This window comes from Zosterops lateralis (genome assembly GCF_965231275.1).
Source record: "Zosterops lateralis genome assembly, chromosome: 26".
NCBI classification, from domain to species: domain Eukaryota; kingdom Metazoa; phylum Chordata; class Aves; order Passeriformes; family Zosteropidae; genus Zosterops; species Zosterops lateralis.
Window position 1 is genome coordinate 5,560,968 of NC_139786.1, and position 15,528 is coordinate 5,576,495.

Genomic DNA, 15,528 nt, shown 5'->3' on the forward strand with positions numbered 1-15,528 from the left:
GCCCTGAGAAATTGGAAGGAGGAATTTGAACAGTCCTTGGAGAAAGTGAAGCAATCTTTGCAGGTGCTGTTTGTCTCCCTGTTGTTTACTTGCAAGAAATGATTGAGGAGTGCTGTTCCTGACTGTCCAATGATGGTAGTGTACTGGTTTGCTGTCCAATGAAGTTTTATTCCATCAGAACTATCTACAAAAGAAGATTTCAAAGAGTAAAGATCGCTCTTACTTGCTAATTACCCTGAGAGCCTGGGTGTTGTTTTTACCACCATTCCTAACCAGAGTGACACACTCCCAGCAGAAATGTTTCCAGAGCAGGTGTGGGGCTGGAGAACGGGCGTGGTGGGGCTGTCAGCTCACCTTCCCTGTGCTCTGTCTCCCTGCAGATCCTGACGGTGTCGGGGCCCCCGGAAGGAGGGACCAGGGTGACCATCCGTGGTGTGAACTTGGGCCTGGACTTCTCGGAGATCGCGCAGGGCGTGCAGGTGGCCGGGGTGCAGTGCACGCCCCTGCCCGAGCACTACGTCGTGGCCGAGCAGTGAGTGTCCCCTCACCCGTCCCCACCACACCTCCCTGGGGCTGGGCACCCCACTGAGCTCCTCCCTGACCTCCAGCACACGCTCAGGAGGCCAAAAACTCCCCCAGAGCTCGGGCACCTGCAGGAAAGGCTGGAGGTGGGCATGGGGTGAGATTCCTGCACATTCCTGCACATTCCTGCACATTCCCACACGCTGGACTCTCTCTGCAGGGGTTAAACCAGCCCTTTAAGCTTTCATTAAATGTTCTGTTTCCCTCCACGCCGCGGGTTCCTGCTTGGCTAAGCACCTTTGCTGATGAGCAGCACCTTGCTGCTGCTGCTGCTGCTGCAGCCGAGCTCCCGGCGCTCCCCATCCCATTTGGAATTCCGCCGGCGCCGCCGGCTGCACGCAGCCATTTGTTAGGCGGGCGAGGCGCTGACAGCCCCGTAATCCGAGTGGGGCCTCCACTGGAGTCAATTCATTTGTTTCACTAAGAAAAATGTCAGCCCCAAAATTAGAAAATGAGGCGTTGTAACAGAGGACGGGCGAATGAACCCCACAGGGTGTGACACCCGCTGCTCCCCTGCCCCACCGGGCTGTGCTGGAGGAGCCCAGGTGATGAGAGGGTGTTTGGGATGGTGAGAGAGTGTGTGGGGTGATGAGAAGGTGTTTGGGGTGATGAGGGGGTGTTTGGGGTGCTGAGAGGGTATTTGGGGTGATGAGAAGGTGTTTGGGGTGCTGGGAGGGTATTTGGGGTGATGAGAAGGTGTTTGGGGTGCTGAGAGGGTATTTGGGGTGATGAGAAGGTGATTGGGGTGCTGGGAGGGTATTTGGGGTGATGAGAAGGTGATTGGGGTGCTGGGAGGGTATTTGGGGTGATGAGAAGGTGTTTGGGGTGCTGAGAGGATGTTTGAGGTGTTTGAGGTGCTGAGAGGGTGTCTGGGGACATTTGTGCTGGGTGGAACAGGAGAAATGGGTGATGTCCTCCCTTGGGTTGTGTCATCTCCCGCTGGGGGCCAGGCTGGTGTCCTGTGTCCTGTGGGTGTGGAGATGGCCACGATCCCATGGGTGGTCCTGGCAGCACAGACCTGCCCCAGCTCGGGGAGCAGCTGAAAGGAGTTTTCCTCTGCTGGGAAATGCCTTTGGTGGCTCCCACTCAGACCCAGCAGTGCAAGGACCTGCCACCAACAGCCCGTGGTGGCGTCACTTGAGTTTTGTCCATTCCTTGTGTTGGTTTCCCCATCCCCAAGGCAGAAGGGGCATTGCTGACCCCTCTGGAGCAGTGCAGAGGGCCAGGGAATCTGGGATGTGGGATGAAGGGTGCCTGGGGCTGCTGCAGGGATGGCACCAATACCCCGTCCCTGCGAGCCGTTGGGGCTGTTCTGCTGAGCAGCACTTTGTTATATTTTATTTTTCAAATAAAGGATGGGAGATTATGAAATTATCCCCCTTTGATGGTATGAAACCCTGATTTTATAATCATGACTCTAATTACGGCTCTTGAGCTTTCAAAGTTTGTTAACATCATTAAAACATTTACCCTGGGCAGATAACAGTGAGCGTTAGCATGAGAGCTGCCTTTTAAAGATGAATACAGATAAAAGGACCCTCTTAAGGGTTCTGTGGGCAGACTGAATTCCAAGGCTGTAATGACTCTGCCATATGCTCCAGCCCCGCAATCTATCAGCCAGCAATTAGGTTAATGTTGGTGAAAGGGCCACTTAGCCCAGCAATCAGCACCCCACGGCTCTGCCGGATGCATCGCTTTGTAACAAGGTACCCGCTGGGCTTTGGCTCCGAGCAGGGCTCGCACCAGGTGTGGACCCGGTCACTTGTGCCCTGTCCCACACCCAGCACCAGGTGTATATCCAGTCACCTGTGCCCTGTCCCCCAGGTGTATATCCGGTCACCTGTGCCCTGTCCCCCAGGTGTACACCCGGTCACCTGTGCCCTGTCCCACACCCGGCCCCAGGTGTATACCCGGTCACCTGTGCCCTGTCCCCCAGGTGTACACCCGGTCACCTGTGCCCTGTCCCACACCCAGCACCAGGTGTATATCCAGTCACCTGTGCCCTGTCCCCCAGGTGTATACCCGGTCACCTGTGCCCTGTCCCACACCCGGCACCAGGTGTGTACCCGGTCACCTGTGCCCTGTCCCCCAGGTGTATACCCGGTCACCTGTGCCCTGTCCCACACCCGGCACCAGGTGTGTACCCGGTCACCTGTGCCCTGTCCCCCAGGTGTGTACCCGGTCACCTGTGCCCTGTCCCCCAGGTGTACACCTGGTCACTTGTGCCCTGTCCCACACCCGGCACTAGGTGTATACCCGGTCACTTGTGCCCTGTCCCACACCCGGCACTAGGTGTACACCCGGTCACTTGTGCCCTGTCCCACACCCGGCACCAGGTGTACACCCGGTCACTTGTGCCCTGTCCCACACCCGGCACCAGGTGTGTACCCGGTCACCTGTGCCCTGTCCCCCAGGTGTGTACCCGGTCACCTGTGCCCTGTCCCCCAGGTGTACACCCGATCACTTGTGCCCTGTCCCCCAGGTGTATACCCGGTCACTTGTGCCCTGTCCCACACCTGGCCCTGCCTGGGCTGGGCCGCAGCTGTGCTTTGCTGCAGAGTTGAGGATTTGGTGTTTCCCTGTGGCAGAGAGAATCTCCCCTCCCTTCTCCTGCCCGTGGGGTGACAGGAATCACTTCCCAGGCACTGTTTGCCGCGGCCCCAAGCTCAGAGTCCGCAGGAGGAGAGATGAGGGACAGGTGAAGGAATAACAGGCACAGGGAATGTCTGGTTGAAAGGCAGAGCGAGGAAGGCTCGGAGCAGAGCCGCTCCAATCCGCGCTCTCCAAAGGCAGCGTCTCTCCAGCAGCCCCGTTTGATGAGGACGGGCACGTTCCGGCTCTCCAGCAGCTTGTGTGCTTTTCACCGGGACCTCCTGGCATCACCTGGGCACAGCCAGCCGCAGCTTCTTTTTTCCTTCAGTCTGTGGTTTTATTTTATTTTTTATTTGCAGTGAATTTAACACTGCTGAAGGCGGCTGCCTCCCCAAACTGGGGCCTTTTATGTCTTTGTGTGTGATAGGCAGAGGAGTGAGGTTCTCCTTCAGCCTCAGCGGGCAGAGGCTGCTCTGGCTCTTCTCTGGTCCCACTCCCAGGGTCAGATCCCCATGGGTGGAGCTGCATCTCCTGCCTCAGGCAGGTTACTCCTACCTTCAGCTTTTCCATCTCTGAGGCAAATTACTCACCCTCAGGTCTCCAATAATCCTGAGGCGAGTCGTTCCCACTCTCAGATTTCCAGGCTGGGGCCGGTTCCTCCCACCCTCAGCTTCCCCGTGCCTGCAGGGATGCTCTTGAATTTATCTTCCCAGCCCTGCTGTGGGAGCCAGCAGCATCCAGGCCCATCTGGAGAGCCCTGCCAGCTGATGCCCCTCTGAAAACCTCCCCCAAACCTGCTGGCATGACTGGCATCCGCTTGATCCCATCCCCAGCTGGTGTCACACATCCCCCATGCCCTGGGATTTGGGGGTTATTTTATCCACAGTGATCAGTTTTTAACTCCAGCAGCTCTCCCTGGCCCTGTAGCTCTCCCAGCCTCAGGATTTGGGGTTTATTTTATTCACAGTGATCAGTTGGCTCTGCAGCTTTGCCCTGGGGTTTTGAGGTTATTTTATCCACAGTGATCAGTTGTGGTTCGCCCCAGCAGCTCTCCCTGGCCCTGCAGCTTTGCCCTGGGATTTTGAGGTTATTTATCCACAGTGATGAGTTTTTAACCCCAGCAGCTCTCCCTGGCCCTGCAGCTCTCCCAGCCTCAGGATGTGCCCACAGGGCTGAGCTGGCCCACACCAGGAGCAGGGGGACGAGCTCCTGTGGCCATCACAAGTGTGTTTGTGGCAGCCAGCCCTGTCCCCCCAGCAGAAGCTGCTCTCCAGGGCTGTCTCTATCATCCCTCAGCAGGTTTCTCCAGTTTTGATTAACTGGGAGTCTGCAGTGTGAGCTGTTCCCTTAATGAACTCATCTGTTACTCTGAGGACTTCGCACTCACTTTGCTACTGGCTAATATATTGCCATTAGTGCTCTGCTTTGCTCTGGAGTTTACAGCTTGTAATAATTATGTCTAATTTTGATTTTTTTTCCTTTAAATTACTACACGGGGTAAAAATAGACTCAGTAATTAACTTCTTCCAAAGAGGCAGATATCAAAGTTAAAGAGGAGGGGCAGACAGGGGGGGAGAGAAAGGAGAAATAAAGGCAGCAGTGTGGAGCTGTGCAGGGCACTGCTGGCACCTCCTGCCAAAGCTTCCCTGCGGCATTTCTGCTTCCAGGATCGTCTGTGAAATGGGGCAGGCGCTTCCAGGGATCAGCTCCGGCCCAGTGCTCCTGTGCATCGGAGAGTGCAAGCCCGAGTTCACGGCCAAGTCAGCGCAGCAGTACATGTTTGTGGTGAGTGTCCTGCTGGGGCAGCCCGTGTGTCCCCAGGGCTGAGCCTGAGCCTGCCACAGGGAGGGGTTCAGCTCCACAAGGCAATCCTGGAATTGCTTTTTGGTTTTTTTTTCCTGGGGCTTTCCCCCTGATGTTGTGCGATATTTGGTGGCCCAGTCAACAAGCCCAGCTTGCAGGATGGAGAGCTGACCCTGTGAATAAACCAGGGCTCCCACAGCGTTTGGGTGGAGCTTCACACCCCCAAAATAATGATTATGGAATGATAGACTGGGTTGGGTTGGAAGGGACCCTCAAAGAGCCATTCCCACCCCTCTCCTGGGCAGGGACACCTTCCACTCTCCCAGGTTGCTCCAGCCTGGCCTGGGACACTCAGAGGAGTCCTCTGCTGTCACAGGCACCCACAGCAGCTCCCTGGCTGCAGCAGCAGCACTGAGCTCATCCTTTCCCTCCTGCAGACTCCAGCTGTGAGTTTCCTGAGCCCCAGCCGTGGCCCCGAGTCGGGAGGGACCCTGGTGACCATCTCTGGCCACTACCTCGGGGCTGGCAGCCGTGTGTCCGTGCTCCTGGGAAACCAGACCTGCGAATTCCACGAGTAAGAGACCAGCACGGGCTCCTGCAGCACCTCCTGCTCCCGTCCCAGCATGGGTCTGCTGGAGCTGAACCTGCAAAAATGCATCTGGGAGCCCCTACGGCTCCAATTCCTTCTTTTATTGCATGAAACCTTCTCTCCTCTTTTATTGTGATGGAGGGTTGCATGGCAAGGGAGGGATTCATCGGTGTCAGTGCTGCTCATGATTTCATTTTAATGCTGTTCCAGTGGTAACTGCTCTGCACAGTGAAACACCACTATGATGGAAATATGCTTATATTGGTCATCAGTACCTGCCCCCAGCCTGGCTGCTCTGAAGAAAATGGAACATTTATAAGAAATATCTCCTCTCTCTTTTATTGCAGCCACTGTTGCAGGTGCTTGACCTCCAAAAAATGGTGTGGGATCCTCAGGGCAGAGCAAGACAAAGGTCTGCTCACACCTCCTGCTGAGGAACTCGCACAGCCATCAATCTCTGATGGGATTTCGATGGCAAATTTGCTTTTTGCCTAGCAGTGTAAACACAGAGTTGACATTTGCAGGGTTTAATGGGTTTTCCTGGGGCTTAGTTAAAGAAGAGGCCTGTGGTTTACATCTGTGTGCTCCAGTACACGGCCCTGCCCACCCTGCTGGCAGCGGGCACAGCCTGGCTGCCAACCTGGTATCCAAAGGGATTCTGCCTCCCAGAGCCTCACTCAGGCTGCCCAGGAGGAGCTGAGGGAGTTTCTGGGAAGGCAAAGATCCCTGGAGGCGAATTGCTCATCCAAAAGCCCCAGAGGTTGTTGGATATGGGAGCTGGGGGAGCACTTTGGGCAGTGCTTGTTCTGGATCCATCCTGGGATGGTGCTCAGGGCATTCCAGGACCTTCCAGTGCAGCTCGGTCCCGCAGGTGTTGAGCAGAGTAACCAACCCATCAATATTCCCTCCCACATCCAAACCAAAGACGCCAAATTCTCTCCCAGGTGGAGACAGGGAACAGTTACCACCAGCAGAAGTGTAGGATCAGCCCTGGAACATCATCCCTTAAATACCTGATTCTGTTCAGGCAACCTGCAGCTGCTGACCTGCAAAACCTGGAGGAGCTTTGGGTTCCCTGGGTGCTGTGATTACAGCAGGGAGCAGAAACTTCAGCAAGGGGAGAGCAGTGGCTGAGCAGCCCCATCCCTCACGTGGGGCCACGCTGTGCACTCGCTTTGCCTCGGACTGTTCCGAGGCAATGAACTCCAATTGTACTCCGGGGTGTGGGGGAGCCTGATGAGATGAAGCAGCTCCTAATGAGATTCCCTCTAATTACAGCTTCCCCCATTCTCCCCTCTCTGATCGGAGGAGTGGGTAGATTCACCATGACGACATAATAATAGCACAGAAAGCTAATTAGCTGATGAGAGGGAGCCGGGAGCTGCTCTGCCAGCAGCCCTGCGTCACTCCCAGCCCGTGGCAGAGCTGGGCAGGCACGGTGGGGTCTGGGGTGGGCAGCAGAGCAGAGCAGGGAGGGAGCAGCAGGGCAGGAAACCCACCAGGCTGCAGAGAGTCCCTACAAGACTCAGGACAGGGGCTGGAGAATCCCACTCCTCACACAAGGAAACCTTTGTGGCTAAACTGAACCAAGGTGGATGTGATAAAACCGAGTGAGCATAGGAAAAGGGAAAGGAGCAGGGTGTACAAGTTATTGCATCAACAGAAATGGCCCAGTACAATTGGTTTGAGATGTTTCAGGGGGTTTTCTGTCCCCTCAGCTGTGAGGGGTGGAAGTGCCAAGGTGTGAGCTGGGGACATTGTGGTACCTGCTGTTCCACACCCTCCTAAATGCCCATGGCCCTTAGAGAGGGCAGGGGGTGTGTAAGGATCCCAAAAAGGGAGCACACATTGTCCCCCTGCCAGGCACAGACTCAGAGCTGGGCTGGAAGTGAAGCTGCACTTGAGCCTCAGCCACTCAGACACCTCCACAAGCCCCTGAGGATGGTGAGGATGGTGAAGGTTGCCCAGTCAGGAGTGCCAGGTTTTGATTTCAGTACCAGACTGGCAGTGAGGCACTGCAGACCTGCCTGCCCTCTCCCCTGGGAGAACCCAAAACTAAAGGAGCCACAGAAAGAACACTGACTTTCCAGCGAGCTGGGGGCAGGTTTGGGCAGGAAGGACAACCACAGCTGGCTGTGCAGGAACACTGGCCTGCCAGGGATGTCCAAGGAGCCGAGTGGTTCCTCCCAGCTCTGCTCTGGATGCTCAGATCTCATTCCCCTTCTCCATCCCTCCACCCACCGGCGCCTTTGTGCTCTGACAGTGCCTCACTGCCTCGACCTTCTCTGGGGCCCTGGTGGCAGCAGATGGTCCTGTTGTGTCCAGGCAGGCGGCGCCGAGCCGAGGTCACCCCGCTCTGCTGGGGACACAAAGCCCAAGGCAGCGGCGCCGTCGCCCTTCCCAGGCAGGGGCTGCACATTGTGCTGCTCACAGGAGCCTCGTGTGTGCACCGGGGTGGGGAGGGGAAGAATTTGGCTTTTCACTGAGCTGCTGCATCCCGTTGAAAAGGCAGCCATCTGTTTTCACACGCCCAGCAGAAGGCAGCGGGTTCAGGGGGATGCGGGAGCTGCAGCTTGGCACAAAGGGGGATTTCAGGGAGGCCGCGCTGCTCTCACGGTGGGCACAGCTCGGTGCAGAGCTCCCTGCCCTTCCTTCCATGCCAAGGCCTCCTCAGGAGCTCCCCAGGTACCAGTCTGGGGCTGGCTGAAGGCTCAGCCCTTTCCTGAGCTGCCCCAGGAGGGGACAAGGGCTATTTCCTGCCCCTGCACCACCATCCCATTAACACTCCCTGTTTCCCTCCTGTGCAGGCGATCCATGAATGAGATCGTTTGTGTGTCAGCGCCCTCAGCCCACGGCCTGGGGGCTGTTCAGGTCTCTGTCAGCGTGGACAGGGCTCAGCTGGAGAGGACTTTGCTGTTCGAGTACATCGATGACCCCAAGGTGCAGCACATCGAGCCCGAGTGGAGCATCGCCAGGTAACAGCTCCTCCTTGGCCCTGCCCTGCTCTGGGGCTCCAGCACACACCGAGGCCAAAACATGGGCTCTTTGGAAATGCACATCCCTGAGTGGTCAGGGCTGGGCATTTCTGGAGTTTGCATTTAACCACAGCTCAGGCCTGGGGTCAGCAGAGTGGTTGTGTTCAGCCAGGCAGCGACAGCAGACCCTGCACTGAGAGTTTGGGGGCACAGCCAAAGGCCAGGTCACCCCCTCTGCTGCAGAAGGGCACAACTGCTCATAAAAGGCTCCTTCTTGAGCTCCTGGAACGCAACAAAACCAGCAGCCACCAGGAAAGGAAAAAGCTGATATTAATCAAATCACAGTGTGAGGAACAGGGTGGCTGCTGCTGTCACATCACAGGGACAAACCCTGGGTTGTGCTCATCCTCTCAAGCCTAACCCCACAGGCACTGTGTCTCTGGAGCCCAGGCTCTGAGCCCAGCCCAGCCCACTGATCAGGCCTCTCTGGCTTTCCCACAGCGGACACACGCCCCTGACTGTCACTGGCACCAACCTGGACGTGATCCAGGAGCCCCGGATCCGCGTCAAGTACAACGGGAAGGAGTTTGTCAACGTGAGTAGGGGCTGGGAGCATCACCCTGCAGCCCCCTGGGTGGGGGTACTGCTGCCAGGGCTGCCTGCCTGGGCAGATTTGCTGTGGCAAAAGCTGCTCTGGGGGTGTTTCCTCCCCCAAATTTGGAACACTGGGAAGAGGGAATTTGGCACACAAAAATGTGAAATTACCTCCTTCCCCTATCTGTATCCTTTCAGTCTGTGAGTGAGAAGCTGAGATGAACCCCCAGCTAAATGGGGACTAAGGGAGTTTCTTGTGTGTGCTCCAAGTAAGAGCTGTACCTCCAGGACTTCAGAAATTATTCTGATCAACCAAAAGTGAAATATGTTGTTTCTATGCAGTGACTGAGTCTGTATTATCTTGGAAAGGGCAAATCACTTAGCGGTCTTTTCCTATTCCTTTTCTCCCCCTCAAGACCTTTTTCATCTGAGCTCTTTTTAAAAAGACATCTAATTTTGTTGCTAGCACTTGTGGTTATAGTGCTACAAAAATAATCCTGAAGACACAAAATTGAGCGAAATTAAATCTTTCACTCGTGGAGGGAGGCCAAATGGTTGGGCTCTTGCTGCTTTACAAGGCAAAGGCCCCATAAATCAGTGATTTCCCCGCTTGGAGGGCTGGAGGAGCTGTGGGTGTCCTCAGCCCAGCAGGAGGTGACCTTCATGTTCCCTCTGCCCACCAGTGCCACGTGATCCGTCCCCTTCCCTGGCTGGCATTTGGGAATGGCCTCGAATCACCCCGTTGCAGCAGGGATCAGGTATTCCCCATGGGTCTGTTTCAGAGTGAGAGAGGAGGAAAGTGGAAAGAAATGGAGGGAAAATAAATTAAAAGAAGAACGAGCTGCTGCATGAGCCTTTAGCTCCACCAAAACACGGCTCATTTTGGGCTCATCCTCCACCTCTACCCCAGTGCCTTGGTGCTGGCTGGAGGAGAAGCAAATCACCCCAAACCACGGGATCAGTGAGGCTGGAAAAGACTCCTGATATCACGGAGCACCAAGCCTGGATTGAATATTCCCAGCTGAGCATGAATCCACCGCACTCCCCAGCCACCAGAGCAGCACAGCCCAGCTCAGGGCAGAGCTCTGTGTCTCTGACAGCCCCTCCTTCCCCCAGGTGTGCAAGGTGGTGAACGCCACAGCCCTGGCCTGCCTGGCCCCGCCGCTGAGCCCCGAGTACCGGCCGGGGCTGGACGCCGTGGAGCGGCCGGACGAGTTCGGCTTCATCTTCAACAACGTCCAGTCCCTGCTGGTCTACAACGACACCAAGTTCATCTACTACCCCAACCCCACGTTCGAAATGCTGAGCTCCAGTGGGGTGCTGGAGCAGAAGCCGGGCTCTCCCATCATCCTGAAGGTAAGTGATGCCTTGGGAAGGCTGACCTGGAACAGACACTGGACAGAGCTGGAGAATAAAGTAGGGATTTATTGAAAGGCCTCCAGGATCCACCCTGGGCAGGACAGGAGCCCAACCAAGGCTGCACCCCGGGGGGACCAAGAATAGGCACAGAAAAATGGCCTCCCAGACACAAGATCTTACACTTTTATAAGTTTTGGTCCATTTGCATATTGGGGTTCAATTGTCCAATTACAGCTTCAGGTTGTGAGGTCTCATCCCTCTTGTTCCTCCCTTCAGCCACCCTTGTTTGTGCTTTTGGGCCTGAAAGTTGTCAGCAAAAAAAGGTTTTGGTTCTGAGCAGAAAAATGATTTGTTTTGTCCCCCTACTCTGGGAAGAGAGCTAACACTGAATGTGAGGCTCAGAACTCCATCCCTAGGCAGCACAGAATCTGCAATATAAAAACTAAAGCTTAAGGCATCATAACGAAAGGCTCGCTCAGCCTGTGGGAGGTCACAAAACCCGGGAGAGAGGGAGGGGAGGGAGGGAGTTTATCCCTAATAACCCCAAAGCACAGCCCCGTTGTTTGCACGAGCTGGGAGCTGCAGGAATGTGCTGTATCTTTGCCGGTGTTGTGTCCCCGTGTCCCCAGGGCAGGAACCTGTGCCCGCCCGCCCCCGGAGGAGCCAAACTCAACTACACGGTGCTGGTCGGGGAGACGCCCTGCGCCGTCACCGTGTCCGAGACGCAGCTGCTGTGCGAGCCCCCCACCCTCACCGGGCAGCACAAAGTGATGGTGAGGGGCCACCTGTCCTGTCAGAGTCCCCTTCCCCTCTGCTCTCCTCCCTTCTCCTCCTTCTCCATCTCCCTGACTCACTTGGATGCACAATCCCCAGGAGGATTTTTGATTTTATGGGTGTCTAATTGGAAGTTTAAAATATTGATGTGGGTTGGCACGGAGAGGCTTTGTCCTTCCCTGTGAGTCACTCCCTTCTAGAAGGAAAAATGCCCCTCAGAGCCTTCTAGAAGGAACAAATCTTCCTGGCAGTGCCTTTGGCACTGGGTGCCATCCTTCCTCTGGATGAAGTTGAGACCATTCCCAGTGTTCTCCCTCCTGGAGGGATTTAATCAGCCACGGAGACAGATCTGACCTGCCAAGTGCATGGAAAGGTTTTGCCTTTTCCCGAAGCAGGAGCCAGGAACATCTGAGCACTGGAGAGGTTGGATCAACACCCTCATCCAGGAGAGCAGTCAGTGCCTCCCTCTGCTCTGGGTCTGGGCATCCATCGCTGCTTCCTCTGCTCCTCTTCAAACCCCAGCTGCCCAATGGCCTGAGCAGAGCCCAGATGAGATTGTAATTGTGATTTATTTCCCTTGAAGTTCAGCATCCAAAGCATATTCACATTATCACAGTGTGACTCCCAGAAGCACAACCTGGCTGAGAGCTGCTCACATCTGTGGCCAGGGCACATCCAAGAAAAGCCTGTCCTGGTGTTCAGGGCAGCCTGCACAGCTCTCACACGGGGCTCTCTGCCCCCTCCCCTGCTCTGTCCCTGCAGTCACTCTGCTTCCTTGTCACTGATGATCATCAGGGCCTTGTTAACGCCCGTGGTTTACGAAAAGGAGTTGAAAGCTTATAAAATGAAAAGTCAAATGGAGCCATCAGATAATAGGAGCAAAGCCCAGATAGCGAAGGGCTGGCACATTTATCATCATCACTTGAAGCCTCCCTGTGCTCACACAGGCAGCCCCCTCTGTGTTTGGAGGCAGTTGGGGTTTTCTGTCCCTAAGCAGAGATGGCTCAGGGTCTGCACAGCCCCCGGGGCAGGTGGGACGTGGCTTTGGCTCCCCGAGATGCTGCTCACCTGTGCTGTGCCCTGCAGGTGTGTAGCAATGTCTCTGTCTAACACAGGTCAAAACCAGCCAAACTAGTTGTAAGTAATATTATCAAACCACCTGCAGTTTTGTTGTTAGAGCTCTCAAAAATTCATCAAAGTTACTAAAAAAAACCCAACAAAAACCCCCCCAAAAAACCCCCAAAAACCAAAAACAATACAAAAAAACCCTAAAAAAACCTGCAAAAAATGTAAACAGTAAATAAAAAAGGCACAATGTAAAAATAAACACTCAACCAATTAAATGCCCTAAAAAAATGTGTGCCTGCCTCATAAAAAAGCAGCTTAGCCAACCCAAAAAATGCGTGCCCGCGTAGACAGCAAAAAATCTAAAATCTATATCTAACATATAATATATACATGTTAGATGCAGATATTTATATATACAATATTATATATATTATATATATAAAAATATATATCTATCTAACATATATATAATATAATATATATTATATATTTATGTGTAATCTATATCTAATATATAATATATATTATCAAATATAAATATTATATATTATAATATATAATTATATATTATAATATATATTATATATTATATATATAAAATCTATATCTAACATATAATATAAACAACAAACAACTTCTATAAAAATCACATTGACACAGTTACTCAATAACCCATTTTGTTAGCGTAGGAAAGAACACACAATCACAAAATTGCGTGTGGTGCTTTATTCAGAGCTCTGGAAGCCGGGGGTCCAGACGACCCAAATCTCAGCTTCGTCGAACATTCAAAATGGATACAATTTTATACCTTTCTTGTTACATAAGGATTCGTGTTAATCATTAAACCCCATTGTTCCATTGATTCTACCCCAAGTAACAATGGTCTTCGTGATTCTTGCTCAAGATTCTGGTTTGAGAAAATAATCATATTTAGTTACCAAACTAATATCACAATCGACAATGCCACCATGTATCATACTGATGATTATACAGGTACACATCCTGCTGACCTAAGTTTATTCTTAAGGCCTATGTGCTCTATCCCGAATCACCAGCATCTCCCCCTTTCTCCCCCCAGCACCTGAGCAAAGTTATACTTGATTTGGTTAAAACAATATCGTGGAATAGCATCCTGGTTACAGTAAAGCCTGTTCTCGGGCCCTTGCCCCTTCAGAAATCAGTTTAACCCTATGCTATCAATGTCCCCCCTGCACAGGTGCGTGTCGGGGGCGTCACCTTCTCCCCCGGCTCCGTGAGCATCGTGTCCGACAGCCTGCTGACCCTGCCCGCCATCGTCAGCATCGCGGCCGGCGGCTCCCTGCTGCTCATCATCGTCATCATCGTCCTCATCGCCTACAAGCGCAAGTCCCGCGAGAACGACCTCACCCTCAAGAGGCTGCAGATGCAGATGGACAATCTGGAGTCCCGCGTGGCCCTGGAGTGCAAGGAGGGTCAGTGCTGCCCGGGGCTGGGGGGTCTCTGGGGGCTGCAGCTCCAGGGGTGGGCTCACAGTTCTCCTAGGGGTTTTCAGCCAGGAGATTGGTGAGTGCTCCGTGCGGTTTTCTGGGTGCTCCTTGGGAGTTTTGGCTTTCCTGTGAGGTTTTGTGGGTGCTCCTTGGGGTTTTGTGAGAACTCCTTGGGTTTTGTGGGTGCCCCTTGGTGTTTTTGGATTTCCTGTGGGGTTTTTCAGTGCTCCTTGGGGTTTTGTGGGAGCTCCTTGGGACATTGTGGGTGCTTCTTGGCTTTTTGTGGGTGCTCCTTGGGTTTTTTGCTTTACTGTGGGGTATTGTGGGTGCCTCTTAGGATTTGTGGGTTTCCCTTGGGGTTTTGTGGGTGCCTCTTGGCGTTTTTGGCTTTCCTGTGGGGTTTTGTGGGAGCTCCTTGGGGTCTGTGGGTGCTCCTTTCAGTTTTTGGTTTCCCCATGGAGTCTTGTGGGTGCTTCTTGGGGTTCTGTTGGTGCCCCTTGAGGTTCTGTGGGTTTCCCGTGGGGTTTTGTGGGTTTCCTGGGGTGTCCTCACGCCTGCCCCACGCCGGGAGTGGCGGCAGCAGTGTGTGACAGCAGACATGGCTCTGATGTGCAGGGGATGGGATCAGAGCTGGATCCTGCTGAGGCTCCATGCCTGGCTCATACAGCAGGGCCAGCACTGGTGCCTGCTCAAGGTCCCCTTGTCCCATGGCTTTTGAGTGAGGGGCTTCCCAAAAGGCACAGAGAGGGGGCACAGAGGGGGCTCAGACCCCAGGTGACAGCGTGGACCCCAAACAGGAGGCAGGAGGGATGGAAAGCTGGGCCAGTCCCTCTCCAGCCTAAGCCCAGAGCAGGAAGAGGAGGGTTGGGAGGGAGGCAGAAGCTCTTCAAGGCTTTGCCACTGTGAAATTTTGGGTATTATTTGGAGTATCCAGAGCTGCTGCCTGTGAGTTTCCACATGAACAAATCCTGTCCCTTGCTAGGAGGCAGCTGAGCCCCCCTCAGTGGAGGTGGATTTTTGGGGGGTGCTGCTGTTGTTTCCTACATCCTCCCACCTGGGAAGGGGCTTAATCGATCAAAGTAAAATAAATGGCTGCACATTTCATAGTGGAGAGAGAGAGTTGCATTGCATTTGTTCAGCTCATTTCAAGGGTAGCCTTGAAAGCACAGGGCAGAAATTGAGATATATTCAGGAGAAACCACAGATTCAGCTTGGCACAGCCCAGCTGGGTACAGAGGTTTCCCTGAGCCAGCATGTCACACTTTGGAGAGGGAACACGAGGAGACACATGCAGCTGTATAACACCGTGTTAGGAGAGGAGAATAAATCCCTTCCTGACCCCTGCAGCAGCTCAGATTTGATCTGCATCAGATTTGATTATCTTGGCAATTGTTGATAGAGGAGGAAAACAAGAAAAAAGGAGAACAGGGGAGGCACCGAGTTATGAAAACAGATCCTTGTTTCTCTGTGCAGCCTTTAAAGGTGTTGTAGGTGTGTGTGCACAGGTGTGAACTGCATACAAATCACCACAGCTTTGTTCTCAGTCTCTGCTCTGAGCAGCGCCTGCTCTCCCACCCTCGGCTGCTGAGAGGAGTCTCCAAGGGTGTCTGAGCTCCTCGGAATCCTCTCCTGAGCTGCCCACGGGGCAGCCAGCCCTGCCCAAAACCTTTTCCCAAAGCCTCTCGAGGCTGAGCTCTCCATGCCCTGTCCTCTCTTCCCCTGAACA

At 53.9% G+C, this 15,528-nt stretch overlaps 1 protein-coding gene across 1 annotated transcript in view; it reads left to right on the top strand.

The window, feature by feature from the left end:
* Nucleotides 1–15,528, top strand: part of PLXNA2 (plexin A2) — a 156,489-nt gene that overhangs the window by 113,140 nt on the left and 27,821 nt on the right. Inside the window, exons 13-20 of the mRNA XM_083878417.1 lie at nucleotides 381–532; nucleotides 4,842–4,959; nucleotides 5,415–5,551; nucleotides 8,374–8,541; nucleotides 9,043–9,136; nucleotides 10,252–10,491; nucleotides 11,124–11,267; nucleotides 13,553–13,787. Coding sequence (XP_083734543.1) covers nucleotides 381–532; nucleotides 4,842–4,959; nucleotides 5,415–5,551; nucleotides 8,374–8,541; nucleotides 9,043–9,136; nucleotides 10,252–10,491; nucleotides 11,124–11,267; nucleotides 13,553–13,787 — 1,288 coding nt within the window. The remainder of the gene's footprint in view (nucleotides 1–380; nucleotides 533–4,841; nucleotides 4,960–5,414; nucleotides 5,552–8,373; nucleotides 8,542–9,042; nucleotides 9,137–10,251; nucleotides 10,492–11,123; nucleotides 11,268–13,552; nucleotides 13,788–15,528) is intronic.